Source organism: Monopterus albus, unplaced genomic scaffold (genome assembly GCF_001952655.1).
Source record: "Monopterus albus unplaced genomic scaffold, M_albus_1.0 scaffold184.1, whole genome shotgun sequence".
Classification (NCBI taxonomy): Eukaryota; Metazoa; Chordata; class Actinopteri; order Synbranchiformes; family Synbranchidae; genus Monopterus; species Monopterus albus.
Genome location: NW_018128064.1, coordinates 397,341 through 413,522, shown reverse-complemented (window position 1 = coordinate 413,522; position 16,182 = coordinate 397,341). Strand labels below are relative to the sequence as shown.

The 16,182-nt window shown below is 41.4% G+C and overlaps 1 protein-coding gene across 1 annotated transcript; it reads left to right on the top strand.

The window, feature by feature from the left end:
* LOC109969860 (probable phospholipid-transporting ATPase IF) lies at positions 1–15,036 on the top strand (the record flags this gene model as incomplete). Its single annotated transcript, XM_020617043.1, has 3 exons — positions 1–93; positions 7,849–8,012; positions 12,950–15,036. Coding segments are annotated over 3 exons (339 nt in total), but the record flags the coding sequence as incomplete, so codon positions are not given.
* Positions 15,037–16,182: the final 1,146 nt, after the last annotated feature.

Genomic DNA, 16,182 nt, shown 5'->3' with positions numbered 1-16,182 from the left:
ATCATCATCATTGTCATAACTTGCCTCTTTCCTGATGTGGTGAAGAAGGTCCTCTACAGACATCTGCAGCCCACCAGCACACAGAAGAGTCAGGTAACGTGGGGATTGTGGGCATAAAGTAAAAGCATGTGATCTGAGAAGACTTTTACAGCTTTTTGTCTGGTGACCTTTGCAAAGAAGTTCAGCTATTGTTCTAAAGTCAATTAAACTTTGTGGTAAAAAAGTAGAACTAAATTTAAATTTGCCTGGAGTTTATAGAGACTCGTCTGTCTACCTCCCATAGGTTTCCTTGCCTTTCATGTCCCCTGCCCCTCAAAGGTGCACTGTAGTCACAGCAGTTCTCAAATCACAGTTGTAATAGTTGTTTTAGTTAAACACTTCTTCTATACTATCCTGCATTTTTCCTGCCCACTGTGCTGTAGCCTCCCAGGGAACGGCGAGTGTTTTGTTTTCTGTCTGTGTATCTTTGCTCTCAATGGTAATTTTCATTATCTGGGATTATTAGAGTAGCATCCACTCGTAGACCATAACTTGCAATATTTTTTTTCCTAACTGTGGCTTTGTGATCACAATCACCATTGTGTCCTTTTTGTCAAGGCAAAATCATGATTTAAAGAAAGAAGTCTGGAGAGCAGAGAGCAAACACTCTTCAGAAATGCATTAAGAAATCAATCAAGCAGATGCTGCATTGGAATTGAAAGTGCACCTGCAGCAGCATCTTCAGAAACATTATATTTAACTTTTTAAATTTAAGCCAATAGGAAACCAAAGTTGTAAGTTATCCAAATGTTCTAGATGAAGAATGCTTAAAAAGTCATTTGTGTAAGTTTTGGATTTTTCTAGAAGGTCTGCAGGTTGAGGTTCAGAAATCATTTGAAGTAGTGAAATGGCACTGGGAACGCCAGACACACTCTGGCAGTTAAACTGTCCCTGTGCAGTTTTGGATCACAAAAATGGAAATTATGTTTCCTTTTACATGTCAAGAGTCTGGAGTGGAAAGTAAAATGTCACAGTAATGCATAGTTGGAGAGAAAATGTTGTGTGTGTCACATTGTTAAGTGGTTCATCATTTTCTCTGTGGTCATACAGTAGACAAACGCACAGTGTGCATGATCATCTCAGCAGGCACGCACAGTGACAGCATTGATGAGTCCGGAGACTGTTGATGTTTTATCTTTATACATTCCTCCTTTCAAAACTCTCCTCTTGTTTCTCAGAAAGAATAAACTGCCTCTTCTGATCCTGCCCTGTGTGGGATTTGTTGTTGCTGCTCTACCTTTTTATCTCATTTGTCGTGTGTGTGTGTGTGTGTGTGTGTGTGATTCTGAAACTGGGTTCACTATGAATTGTGTATTTAAATGCACATGTATGTGAGCTTGGTTTTTTAACCTCTGTGTGTCTGTTTGTTCTTCCTCCTGTCCATTCTGTGTGTTCTCCTGCTGTAGATGTATTCAAACCACGTGGCAATAGGTGACAACTTCATCGCCCTGCAGCCTCTGTCCAGAGCCAAGAGCCAGCTGGGCAAAATTAGGTAGAAGAGATTAGAAGACCGATTCAGCCCTGGGCTTAAATTACATTCTAAATCGGTTCAAATGAATCCCAGGAGTGCATTATTCAAAAGCAAAATTTCTGTATTAGGAGATTTTGGCAGGAATCCATATGTTTTTGTGACCAATCAGCCATAAACAATGACTTGTCCTTCCCCCTGTGTTGTATTTGTAATATATTAGCCTAATACAAACCACAGCAGAGCCAATTTTTATGATTGTTTTGATTTCTTAGCTTTTCTGAAAATATTAATAACAATAACTGCAGCCTGCAGTCGACTGAGCAGAAAAAGGGAGCCAACGACATGCTGAATCACTTAGCTCAAACCTGCATTGCATTCCTTGTAGTTGGTCTGGATCGAGATTGGATCGTGTTCACACCACAAATGAACATTTGTTTGTAACTGTCCTGAGACCACCTCCAGGAAAGGTTCTTAATACGGTTGTTTTGGTCCGCTCCCAAGTCCGATTGCTGTGTTCACACCTGCCTGAAAGAACCGCACCAAGGGGGAAAGCAAACCATTGTTTGATTCAACTGGACTAAACAAGGCAGGTCTGAAAGTACCCTTAAAGGTTTACTTGTAGATTATTGATGTTCAGGTTAAGATTCTTGTCAAAATCTAATCTACAACAATATGGACAGCCTCTACAAAGTGAAAACATTGCTTTATGAAATAATGACTCCTGTTTATAATGATGTGTATTATACTGAAGTGTTCTTTCTCCCAGGTCTGGACTTGATTTCCTACTAATCAGGCTTGTTTCTAACACTGCCAGCGCGCTCACTGCTGTGGTGTGTGCTGTTAGTGTTGAAACTCAGCCTTTTGTCTCATGTTTGTGACTGCATGCTCTGGAGAAGCCAATCAGCATTCTCCATGATCGGGGGGGGTACATATTTGGGCCTCGTGAGGTTTGAAATGATGCAGAAGTGTGTGACCAGAAGCATTTCAGCCACAGCATGTATTGCATTTCAATGAAAGGCGGACAGGGAATGTGTTCTGAGACCTCCGTCACTCCAGCCTGGTACAGCATGGTACAGGCATCACTCCCTCCACTGCATGAACAAGCAGATGAATGAATGAGTGAATGAATGTTAAATGACCTGGTAACCCTCATCACATTCATTTTGACTCTGGCCCACTCTTTACAATGTGACAGCAGTGGTGTGATAACAGGCGTCATAACTAAAGAAGCACCATTCTGACTGTGATTATTTGTTTGCATTAGACCCAGATCACCTAGTCAGACCCACCTCCTGCCTATCAGCTAGTGGTTTTGTCATACCACCAAGGTCTGGCATGCCACTTGCATGGTGCAAATCAGTAGCATGGTGCAGCCCATCAGACCACCCCTTTATATGTAGCATGAGCCATCTTGATGTACGTCCTGCCAAACACACTCAGGCTGGTTTCACCACTTGTGAAAATCCTCCTCACCTTGAAGTTGTCCACCTGCATGGTTTCAGCAACCCACAGAGCAAAACTGAAAACCCACTCTAGTTGCATGACAGACTCTTGGGCTGCTTTGTACAGTAGCATGATGCTGTTCTAAGCACGATAGTTGTGTCATTACAAAAGCTACTTTAGGCCAAAGATGTGAGGATCTCAGTCTGTCAAAGTAGATGTCATTATAAGCAGCCTGCAAGCTCTTTGGCAAAGGGGAAAGTCTTGACTAGTAAACAAATGATAGGTTGAAGAGTTTTTAATTTTAATTACATTGAACCGTCCCAGATCCTGTACATAACCCTTGTGTAATATACTGTATATAGGATTAGTATTTTCTGTATACAGTAATAAGCAGATTTTTCTGCACGCATGTCTATTGTTGCAGCTGCATAGCATGAAAACTTGTATGGTTTTGAAGCACTTGCTGGAAAATGTTACTGCCATGTTCGTAAAAAACGATAGGCTATAGCTGTTAATATTAATCTAGTTGCCAGTTTATGCACTGTGCTAAAACCAGCGCAGTCAGTACACCTAATAAATCTTAACCCTCAAGCAGATTCAACTTAATTATCATTTTGTAGGGTTTTGTTTATGACAAAATGTTAGACACACCTCTCATTATAACAAAACAGCCTCAAATAACCATAAAGTGCTGCAAACTGTTAGAGCAAAACTGATCATAACCCTAATGAAGGTATTTATTGAAGGGCTGTTGTATTCGACTATATTAGTTAGGCCTAAATGTACCTAATAAACTGGCAACTGAGTGTACACTGTGTTCCAAGTTACTAATAATATAGACAGTGCAGGTCCAGTCCTGCAAACTCAGTGAGCAGAGATGAGCTGCAAGCTTGTAGATTACGCATTATTTTAAGGGAAGGCAACATTATGCAAAACGGATGTTGTTTCCTCAAACTGAGTAATGTGTTAGTTGAATCAGTACAACTACACAAGATGCTCTTAGTGGGTTCAGAATTGAAGGGTGTATTCATGTTCATGGGCTGTATAACAGTGTGAGTTCTGTTGAAAGGATTCCAGTATGTTTCACAGACCATTTTCCTAATTAGTTTAGAGGAAAGCAGTCACAAAAGAAGCCGAAGGGCTCTCCTAGGTTTCATGCTGTTTTCTTCCTCCGTAGCTCTGATAGATTAAGCAGCAGGTTAATTGGCCTGGATACTAATAGATGTGCTCTTATCTATTCTAGAAGAATCCTTCTTCCCGGAGACATCTTTTATACCTGCAGCTTCTTTCTGCTCAATTGTTGCTGAGTTTACAGCTGCTTCTGAGCTTACTGGCATCTCAACAGTGTGTTCAGTTGTTTCTGCGTGTGTGAGAAATTAAAGCCCTCTTCCAGTGACCTCATCAACCCACTCACATTTTCTTAGATATTCTCAAGCAGTGCTTTATGATTATCTCATAGTTCCAATTAAAATGAGGTTGAGACCGGGAATAAGACCTGGGATGCTCATTGGTGTCATGCTACAAAATTCAGGAAGCAGCTGTTGTTCTTTGTGTTGTAAGCCAAAGGTTTTCTCTCAGCTGTATTGCATGACTGCTGGCGAGGTCCCTGGTGAAGGACTTTAAAGAGGTGATAGTCTCTGTTTACTGTATATATAAATGCATTATAATTTAGTGCCCACTGGGTCTGGGTTTTCCTCAGATACCTGTCCCTCTACAGTGCAGCCTAGTCTGATGTTGACTGACTGCTTGTTTACTAAGTAAATACAGTAAAGTGACACTAAAAATCATATGCACCTTAGTTTTGGTTGTTTAGTCTTGTATTGAGTTTTGTTTCCCTAAAAAAAAAAAAACCTTAAAATATAATGCCAGTGGCGTGAAACACTTTCAAATCTGTTCAAATGGCACATAAACTTGTCGTTTCCTGAGACAAGGCCTTGTTTTGACACGTGCACTAGTTTTATAAAATTCCTAAAACAAGTAAAGTCTAATCCAAACATTTAAAAATTGAATATGGGACTAAATGACTAAAATTGATGTTTTTGCACTGTGACTGATTAGTTGACAGCCTGGCTTTATTTGTGAGGGTGGCTACCAACAGTCGAACTGACTGAGGAGCTGTCTGATTAGCCATCAGGGCTCACTCTGAGCATCTTGTGTCCTTCAGATGGAAGAGGGTGAGGGTTCAGTCGGCCCAGAATATGACCCTGTTAAAGCCCAGCGGAGCCCAGGGGAGGACAATTGGCGCCTGCTAGCTGCTTATCCTCCCCCTGCCACCCCCTCTCCCCTAGGTAGTACCATACATGTACTCCACTCCCATCATTGTACTGTCACAGACCCAGCATTATATGGTTTCGCCTGAAGATGAACTGACCCTCTGCACCCCCTAACAGCTGCAAGTCAGCAGCATACACCCTCATGGCTTGATAAAACACCTTGCACATCCTCACAGAGCTGTATGCCACAGTTGTCCCTACACTGCCCTTTTATTTCATATGAAAAGTCCTATTTCTGTATGTCTCTTCATTGGTCTTGGTTCCTATATGAATGACCTCACCCTTTCCCACTCAGTCATGATCATTTTATTCCTGCCCTGACATGAGAAACCTCCCTACCCAGCCATGATTGCCCCACCTTTTCTTTATCCTGGTCTCAGTACACCCCTCACTGTTATTGATCAGATCAGAGTTTAACGTGAGAATGCTGTTGGCATGCTGAATACATTGTCTTCACCGTGTTTTTGTTCCGCCATCTACTTCAACCATATTCAGTAATGATCTGTTGGCTAGGTTTCCATGGTGACTCTTGTGCTGCTTCAAAGTACTATATTTGATATCTTATCTTAATCCTTTTTGTGTTTCAAGTATGATTTTTACCTTCCTTAAATTCTTTTCATTTGTTCCATCATTTAAGACTTGTTTGCATTTCCACATGTAGAGTATGATTTATGAGTAACCCAGGATGATTATATTTTCTTATGCAGTCTTGGTTGTTTAAACCAACAATGTGCTGTATAACAACAAACTGAACTTTGAACTTTAGCTGAACTCTATGGCCTCTATGTATAATAAATCAGCCATAGGATGATGTCACCATATATTGTAGCTACCACTGAGGCAGGTTATCGTAAAACCTTAAATTCAGGCAGTTTACAAGAGAACTATTAGTCAGTGGTTTGTCACCAGGTTGCTGCTTCTTCTCTAGGACTGAAAAATCGCCTGCACCAAACAATTCCTCTAAAACAATGCAGTGGTTTAATGGCCAGTCCAGTTAATACTTGATGTTTCTGTGAATTTTATTTGTCATGGCTCTGAAAACTGCATTATGTCTTATTCAGGTTTGTTGATTAGAGTAAGCAAAATGTGTGTTTGGAATAGTCACATTCTACAACCTCAGCCTTTCTCTTTGCTGTCGCCGTCGTGGCGACTCCTGTGCTGCACCAACAAGAATACATTTGTATGCCCTTTGTCAAAAGAAAAAAGCAGTGTGTTTTAATGGAGGAAGAGCAAAACCATGCACTTATTGTCCAGGGACATTTGAGGCTGCCAGAATGATTCATATTCACTGTCTACAATTTCTGCTGCAGAGAAAAGTCACAGTGTCACAAGCCAAAGCCCAGTGTGGGTCACATATTCAGCCACACACAGCTGTTAGTTGTCCATATGTTGAGAGCAACTGGATGTTTGAAAACATGACCTAGTTAAAATTTTACTTTTAAAGGCACAGATAAAATTGAGAGAATTACTTTATAATGTTGCTTTACCCCACCATTAACTGGTTAATCTCTGTAATTAATGGCAAAAAATACAAATTATAACTGATTTATGAAAAACCAGGTGGGCCACTAAAGGTAGTCTGTGGTTAACCTGTCATAGGACAGTGTATTCACTGTCCTGTTATGCTGCAGAAAAGCAAGGCACAGGAGATGACACTGATGTAACCTTACACTCTGTCTCTGTTTCCTCTTTTGTCTCTTTGCTCTTCACTTTCTCCGTTCTCTTACACAGTGTCTGTCTCTGGGGCACTGACCCACATCAACAGAGCCACCTGATACCACAGGTTTCGAGGCAGCTTTGTCTACCCATGCATCGCTAAATCGCTGATACATCTGATTATTCATAAAATATACTTTCGCCTGTTTATTTAGACACTAAGAGCTTTCTTTGCTCTGCATGTCAACTTCTCCAGATCATATCAGATGAGTATAGATGGCACTGTGTATTCTTGTCAGCAGCACTTTGGTCCTGTGATGCTTTAGCGCCTGAAGGAAAAAAATTTCCAGCACTTTCATTTACTAAAGGTAATCAAAAATATCCTTCCCTAGGCTTTGACATGCAAAAACGCTAACGTCCACAGCTACTGTAAATATAGCTTGTGGCATTTTGGTTTGGAGGAATCTTAACACACTATAGTTGAATTGGCAAGCCATTATTGAAATGGTCTTTGGAAATGATCTGCCAGACCTGAGTTGTTGTTGAGCTGTCCAGCCTGATCATGTGATCACCAAACAGAGCAGAGGGCAAGTTTACAATCACCCAGAAATCTGCTACAGATGTCTCTGGTTTTTCTTCTTTTAATTTCTTTATTTACTGGTTCTGTGATTTATGTATTTATTTCTGACATTTCATCCCCTTGTGTAGCATGATTTGGATGTTTCCCTATGCATTATTGTTCCTGTGGCAGCATGCAATATGTCATCCTCCAGTCACCCTGAACATCCTCTCTGAATGTGACAGCCTATATTGTGTTGGTATATTCATTTCCTCTTTTTTTTTTTTTTTATCTCCACTCCCTTCTCCCCTTTCCTGCACTCCCTATATGACTCTCCAACTTTTCATATCACCCTTTCCTTCTCCTGCTCTTTCTCTGCTCTCCCACCCTCACTTGCCCTCCTCCAGTCTCTATCACCCCCCCAGGCGCAGACCCTCAGCTGTGTGGAATCCCTGTGCTGCTACCAACATGGGCAGAGCGGCTGTTCCCGCCTGGCCCAGCTCATGGAGCAAATGACCAGGCAGTGCCAGGCCAGCACCAATTATTGCCACACATCCAGCCGCAGCAACAGGTGGGGAAGACGACAATGACAAAGAAACACTGATTATGAACCTTGATGAACCCGCACCACCTCTTGGTTTCAAATGTGAGCTGCAGTCCTGACTGCTGTAGCCCATAATGTCACTGCAACAGTACTGTAAGTCTGTCTTGTTCAGATCTGTAGGAGATTGAGCATACTGTTATGGGCAAGCTGGGGTTCAGACCATCATAGAGACTGGTTTTAGGGTGTGGCTTAGCAGCCAAAGGAGGAGTTAGAGGCTGAAGGCATGTGGATCAAGCCATCACAGACTGCACTTCTATGAGTTTCTCATTTCATCAGAGTCTGGATGCTGTGATTAACCAGACAGAAGGTTTAAACTCATACCCACTGTAGCGTGCTGCCAGAAGTATATCAGTGCACCTTGTAACCAAAACCTAGACTAGTGACTGAACGTATAGAGATGGCCACACCTTCTACCCAGCATGCAGATGTGAATGTTTGGCAGCCTAGCCAGGGAGACTCTGGCTCCAGTGTTTTTAGTAAGGCCTATAAAAGAGACGTGCTGCGATATGCAGACACCCACCAGGTCTGAATATTCCACTAAAGTATGTAGCCTGTCTTGTCTGTGTGGCCCCTACATGATGCCGAGTCTGTCTTAAGTCCATGTGTCAACGTCTGCTATGATCTGTTCTGTCCGTCTCCTGTCTCTCTTCAATATTTCCTTACAATCAAAGGTTGTGTTAGAATGGGAGGAAGCCCAGCTCATCTCTAATGCACATAAACAAATGATGCTAGCATGTAGGCTATGTGTCCATTATAAAGTTGACTTGTTAGCTTTAGGTTGATTCTTATTGTCTAGTAGCAGCTCTTATAAACGAGGCCAGACGGTGGTTAACTAGTTGAATCATATAGAGTATGGTCCAAATACCAAACATGGACCTGTACTTCCCTGGTACGGAAGAGCTGGGAAAGTGCTGCTATGGCTTTAGTGGCCTGAAATAGCAGAGAGGTAGATACGATGTTGGTTTACTGCATGAAGTGAGCTCTCAGTAGGTTTGTCTCTGCTGCAGTTAAACTTTGTGATAAAGGATGATAAAACATCAACATTTTATATTTCTCCAATAAAATATTTTTGCCACTTGCTACTGAGAGTTTGCTGCTCTGCTCAGTCTGCACTTTAACATTGTGTCTTTACCTGAATCCCAGAGCTTCCCTGGGGTCAGTCATTGATTGACCTGATCTTTCCTTTCTGCTGAGCAATCAGAGCTCTCCAAAACAGCTCGGACCACTTCACATTGATTAGATCAGTAATGAAGATGTAGCCTTCTTGTTCTTTGTGTGTCAGTGTTTTGCAGCAGACCTTGAGCATTGTAAGGTGGTGTAGACACACATGAGTCATTCATGACTTTCTGTGCGTGTTTGTAAAGGTTATGACAATGTGCAGGTCAGAAAAGGGATGCACCTTTCCTCTCCTTCCTCCCTTCAGCCCCTGTGCACAGCAACCTGCACTCTCTGGTTCAGCTGAGGACTGTGCATCACAGTCAGGCAGGTCTGGCCGATACTGCAGTCTTATGAGTAAGACATAGTAGAGACATCTCTTTGTATCCAGTTATATTCTGTGCCAGACCTGTATGTATATAATTAACATCTTAGGCATCATCTGATCATTTTTAATCTGGTGGTAAACCTATTCCAGTTGTTGTCAGAGTCACAGCGCCAAAAGGAAGGAAACCCTCACGTTAGGGTCAAATTACCACTAAGTGCACGATTCACTATAGATGATTCTTCTTGTGGGAATGATTAATTTGTTTTCTGACCTTGGCACAAAACAACCAATTTCTTCTTCCACCTGAGCAAACAGCAGCCAATTTGTTCTCCTAGAAGGATAAACAGCAAACATTACCAACATTACTGCTGTGCTTCATGCAAATGAACACAACTAATAGAATAGGGCTGAGTGTTTTAGTTTTTTTTATCCATTCTCAATCTTCAGTCCCCTCCTCCTCCTTTACCCTCCAGGTTTAAGAAAGTGAAGCAGAAAACCCCAGAATTATTGAACAACCAGTGAGACTCAGCCCACATTTGGCCTTAACGCTAGGATACTGCCATAGGGGAAAGGGTATATATCCACCCAGTCCTATATAATATGACATATACTGTAGCAAGCGTATTTACAGCTTATATAAAACCTAAAGTATTTATCCGATATTTATTGGAAGCCCAACTGTAGCTGGCTGCTTGACTTGGCCTGTTGGTGCAGCACTGAACACTGACTGAATCATGGCTAGGGATAAAAAAAATTTAAAAAAACAGGAACAGGAGTAAAGATGTTTTTCACAGTAAATGAGATAGATGCTCGGGTGGATTTGTCACATCCCGGCAGCTGAATCTCCATCCAAATGTCAAACACATTTTGCTCACACCTGTCAAATGTGAAAGGAGAACATGTAGATTATGAAGGCTTTTTAATTAGCATTTCCAGAAGGTTTCTTTGGAAATGCAGTAGAGAAAAGCTGTTGTACAACAAAATCAAACCATCCTACACAATATTTTTGTTACCAAACTTAGTCTGCTTCAGACAACTTGGTTACAGATGATTTAAATAAATCCTTGGATGGAGGTTGAGCAGCAGCTGCTGCTCCTCTTCTCCTGGAACAAGGGGACCACACTCTAGGCCAGACAGGCTGCTGGGAAGCGTAGTCTCAGAGTCTTTCTTTTGTTGCTTCCTGTATCTACTAGTCTTTTTGTGCTGGATCCTGAAGCCTTATATGTGCTTCTGAGAAGAGGCCAACTCTGAGGGTGTGCTCATTTTATAATCTGGGGTGCTGCAGGCAGGTAGAGTTTACCTTCAGTGTACAACCCCATATGTCGTGTCCACTATAGGCTACATAACAAGAAAGCCCAGATTCTGTCTTGTTGCATGGGGGCTGCTGTTGCCTTTGGTATTTTGTATACTATGTAAATCTGTGTGTATTTGTGTCCCCTCACACACTCCTCCTCTGTGTCCTTGTCCCTTCTGTGTCTGAAGTCTGCGTAATGTCCCTCAACCTTCCAGATTAATTATTCATATGCTGTTAATGTCCCCCACAAGCTGCGTTTTGTCACAAACCTGCCTGTTGTGTTCTTGTCTTGGGTAAATTTTCCCACATCCCACAAGTGTTTTGACACCACTGTCCTCTCTGTTTTGTTGTAACCTGGGGAGCAAAGATGGTTTTAGCACTGAGATGTTTCAGGTTGACCCCAGCCAGTGGTGCAGCATGCTGGAGAGCCTCCAGTCAACCCATCATCTGAGTCATTATTCTATTTCAAAGTCCATGGATGGCGCTGTTTTCCAGGTTTTAAAACGGTTGTCTTCATGTCAGAAAGCAGTGTTACATTAAAGGTGAGGAGCTGTATTCAGAATAGAGCAGCTGACCTTTAGAGACCAAACACAAGTTAGTTGTCCTCTCACCAGTTTCAGCTGTTTATGAGAAGCTGCATCAGGCTTTACTTGTGTAGTGTAGCAGTTGAACTCAGGATGTTGAACCAGTCTGCTCCTCACTGCCGCTTCGATGTCGAAACTCTGCTTGATCGCTCTGGTTCAGGTTCTGGTGAGAGTTAGAACAGTGGAGTTTGGTTTGTTGTCGCTTTTAGCACTGAACTCGGTGATTTCTATGATGTGCCCAAGTGGTGGTGGGAGTTTTTTCTGGTCCATCCATATCACTGGTCATGTAGTGATCTAGTGTGGTTTTTGAAATGGACGAGACCGTGCACTAGATAATTTCCAAAGGAGACCAGCTTGCTAAGCTAATAACAGAAAAGGACTGTGCCCTTTTATTTCCCAAGGGCTCTTGACAAACTTTTTTTTTTTTTTTACTTAAGCATATGTGTCGAATGTTGTGTAAGTTGTTAGTGTTCTATTTTTGTAGTAAATGAGTACAGATATTTAAGTAACCAGTTAAACTGCAGCATGTAGATTTTACCTGCAGTAGATCAGATACTAATCCTGGTTACCTGGAGAGCTGAGATGAAGTGAGAATGTTGTTGCTTGTTTATTACGATTTATTTCACTTTTTGATGATTGTGTTTTCATTCACAAGTAGCTGAAGTCTCACCTCAACTCTCCCTCATGAACAAACCAGACACGGATTTAGACAACAGAATAGGTTTCACAACTCTCCCTCATGAACAAACCAGACATGGATTTAGACAACAGAGATTCTATGGGATAGATGTGTTGTAAGAAGCAACAAGCGTTGGCAGTAAAGAACCTTAACCACTGTTGCTGAAATGTGTGATCAGCGACATACAGTGTTTAATCTTGACCCTTTTTGAAGCAGCAGTCAAGTAATTGAGATTATAGTGGATATACCCATCTGAAAATTGCTTAAAGGACATAGCATTCAAAAGCCTAAATGATCTGCTGCATCGGGGCCGTGTGTGGTTTCAACACCACAGCTGTCATCACATTTCAGTTCCAATGTCACCAGTTTGATTGGTGTAAAACAGTGACATCACCTTTTCCCCACTGAGCCCTGCTCTGCTCAAAACTACAAAAAAAGTGCTGGCAAAACAGAAACACACTTATAAAATAACCAAAACAGTTTTAACTTTAGAAAATAAGATGGAGTCAAATTCCTTGTACTTGAGCATACTTGGCAATAAAGTTTGATTGATTGATAAGTGTGTTCCTGGCCCTGTCAGCGTTGCTGATTTTTAAAAAAGGTTTGCCCAGTCTTCAAATTTAATTCTCTTAAGCTCAGTGTAACCTGATTAACTAGGATTAGTGTGAGTTAATGAGGAGAGACTTCTGGTACGCATCATTAAATCCATCACACTCATTAACTCTTCACTCTTCTCTAGCCTCCTTGTGTAGATTGTTATTGTACACCTTTGGATAAGTCTGTTAAGATAATGACAGCCGAGCCCGTCCCCCATCACACACACTGTCAGTCTCCTAACCCTCAGTCACTGCTGCCTGTTTCCAGGTCTTGGAGCGACACAGAGACCTTGTACGCCAACGATCACAGCATCGTGGCGCTGTCACCCATCGAAGCCACCCACTGCTGACTCCCAGAGCCACACTCTACCATTTTATAAACCTATGTCAGTTTCAACTCGATGCATCTGGATGCAAAGCAGACTTCACCAGGAGCTGTGGCATCATCTGAAACCATAATCTGAAGCTCTGACTCTGTGCAGCGGATTGTTCCATCCAGAGCAGTTCAGGTCTTGGTACAAAGGCTGCAAAGGACGTCAGATGGACCTGCAGCATGGAAGGAAATGAAACATGAAGTGTCAGCCCAACATGAAGTAGAACCTGATGAAGTCCAGCAAGTCCACATCTTAGAAGCAACAATGATCTGGTTCCTGCTGCAAGACCTGCTAAATAATCTGGAAACATCAGCTTCAGACCCTTTAAAAAAAAAAAGACTTGTTTAAGTCTCAAACTGAACTAATCAGCTCTGAGATCAGTCATCTCACAAACTCATGCAGCTTTTTATTTTCCAGTACAGTTGCCAAAATTAGACTTTTTTGCAACTAGCATTTAAATGACCTTTCATGTTGTCGACACAGAATGGAGGTTCTTGGAATGTGGACTTTCGCTACAAACCTGAGCTAATTTCAGGCCTCATTTCTGCTCAAAGCACTGAAAGCTCACCCAGCTGCTTTAGCCAGGCTGACTAACCTCACTGCAGGACTGAGGTGGTATGATGACAACACAAACCAAGACTACATCAGCAGTACCTTTCAGAGGTGATGGCTAGCAGCTCAAGTCCAACAACACAGCTTCCCTAAACTCCCAGTCTGAGCCCATCTTTGAGCTGTTGCACCTTAATTTCTCATTCAGACAGAGAGGAAAAACTAGACACCCACCCTCACAGCCCTGTAGCATCCAGCGGTTCTGCTTTTCCTGCAGACCTGCGCTACTCCTTCCATACATTACGTATTCTCTCTGTCTCTGTTGTTGTACTAAAGACCAAAGGATTCAGACTGGAATTTTAAAGTATTTTTGTGCCTGAGTGTCCAGAAGCTTATCGTTAAGGAGACTGTTGTAGTTTGTGCTGGTTCCTTGTTCAGACCTCTATCTCCCCGGTGCATCGCTCTGAAGTAGGCCGGAGGAGGTTTGTTTAAAAAGCCATACATTTTCAAGAAGTTATATTATTAAAAGCAGCGTATATAGAAGCTTTTTAAGTCGGTTGTTACTTTGTACTTGTTTTCCTTGAATGCATCTTTTTTTTTTTTCTTTCAGTCTGGTTTGCAAAGGCATCTCAGTCCTGAAGACCAGGATGTCAGAGTATTTTGAAGTAATAAAGGAAATTAGGGTTGCAAAATGGACCTAAAGTAATCAGATTTTAGAACATCTGTACAAACTGGATTTTAGGTAGTTACATTTCCTAAAATATTTTGAGTATCTGATCAGATAATGGTACCATCAGTGCAACAAAAATGGCTTTAAGGACAAGATGCTTTTCTAAATCACGACTGACGCATTTCAACCCAGACAGCAGAATGTCTCCATCTTTAGAGAGAAGTTTCAGATGTAATTCAGCCTCAGAGATGGAACGAAAAGCAGAGCATTTGCACAAGTCGCATATCAAATCATACTTGTTTTGTCAAATCATTGCTTCTGTCACCACTGAAATCATCTGAATCATTGTTTTGCTGTTATGTTGTTCTTACCATGTTTGTTTCTGTCCACCTGTTGATGTAATGTGTGTGGGAGTGTTCGTGTTTTATCGGTATGGCAGCCATGTTGGTCGATTGAAGTACTGTACGGCCACGTGCTTACTGTACTCTTTTATTCCAAAAACAAGTGTGAAGAGGTAAAATTAGGATGTTTTTTAGGAGAACTGTAGCGTAACATAGAAACTAGCCAAGACAACCGTTTTAAACTTGATCACAGACATAGGACACATCTGTTCGAAGTTTTTTTCCCCCACAGTAATACACATGTGGCCTGTTATTTCTGATAATGACATTGTCTATTTATTATTGCAGTATATATTTTTCTGTCTTAAATGTTTCTTAAATTTCAATAAATCTGTTTGTGTCCCATAAACACCATGAATGCAGCAGCTTCCTGCAGTTTTACTTGATTCTAGACCTGTAGTTTGAACCTCAGTCTACGTTGTAGCTAGATATAGCTATATAGTTAATTATAGAAATACATCTAGCTATAGTTGTATAGCTCTATAGTTATTTATATAGCTATACAACTACATAGCTAAAGTACACATTTTGGAACACTAAGTATGCTGAATTAGCTATTAACAGTTCACTTGTACTATGCTCTACTGAATGTACTGACAACCATCACCAAATTACTGTGATAATACAGAATACATTCAAACCTGCTGATTTCCAGGGAAGTTCTGCAGCGCTCCAACCCCGGCATTCTCTCATAATTATGAGATAAAACTCTTTGGTGAATGCAGTGTACTTCTGTGGATTTTGGTGTGGGATTTAAAATAAGTCAAAGTCTTTGTTATAAAGGTCTGTTATTATAAACTAGAGAAATCGACTTTGACTGATGAGGACATCTAAACCAGCAGGGAAATTCTATTGCATTATGGGAAAGAATTCAGCATTTCTGGAGCCTCATTAGTTGGGATTTATTAAGTCTAATTATCTCAGGCTTTGCTACATTAATCTTGACAGTATTTCACAAGTCTCCCAACTTTACAGAAGTGCCAAACTAAATCTAGGAGGATACATTCATTCCTCAGAACAGTCAAATATGATGTAGGAAAGTCTGAACGATCCTGACTGTTTCCAAAATAAGGGTCAGACATACTGGATCCTACAGTTCCATAATGCAACTACAGTAAATATCCTGTTGGTAGACGTTCGATGTCCACACCTTTCCAGCTCCACGGGCCGACTCTACGACAAGTTTTACGTTAAAGGATAAGTTAACATTTTTTCAGTTCTATCTTGAAACTTAAGCCAAAACAAATTCAGCACACACGGTGAGCAGGGCTGACAATGTCACAACATTTTCCTGACAGTGATGCATATCGTGGCAAATCAAAGCTGGGTTTGTCTGTATCTGAATGTAAACATTACCAGTATTTTACAAAACATGACATCACCATATGACTCCACTGAAGTTCAGCTGTCAATAATGAATCATCGGCCAAAAAAAACGGTCACCTCAAGAGCAGACACTAACCTCAGCGTTTAGGAGCATGTTGTGGGGACACTGCCAAGTGTCTAC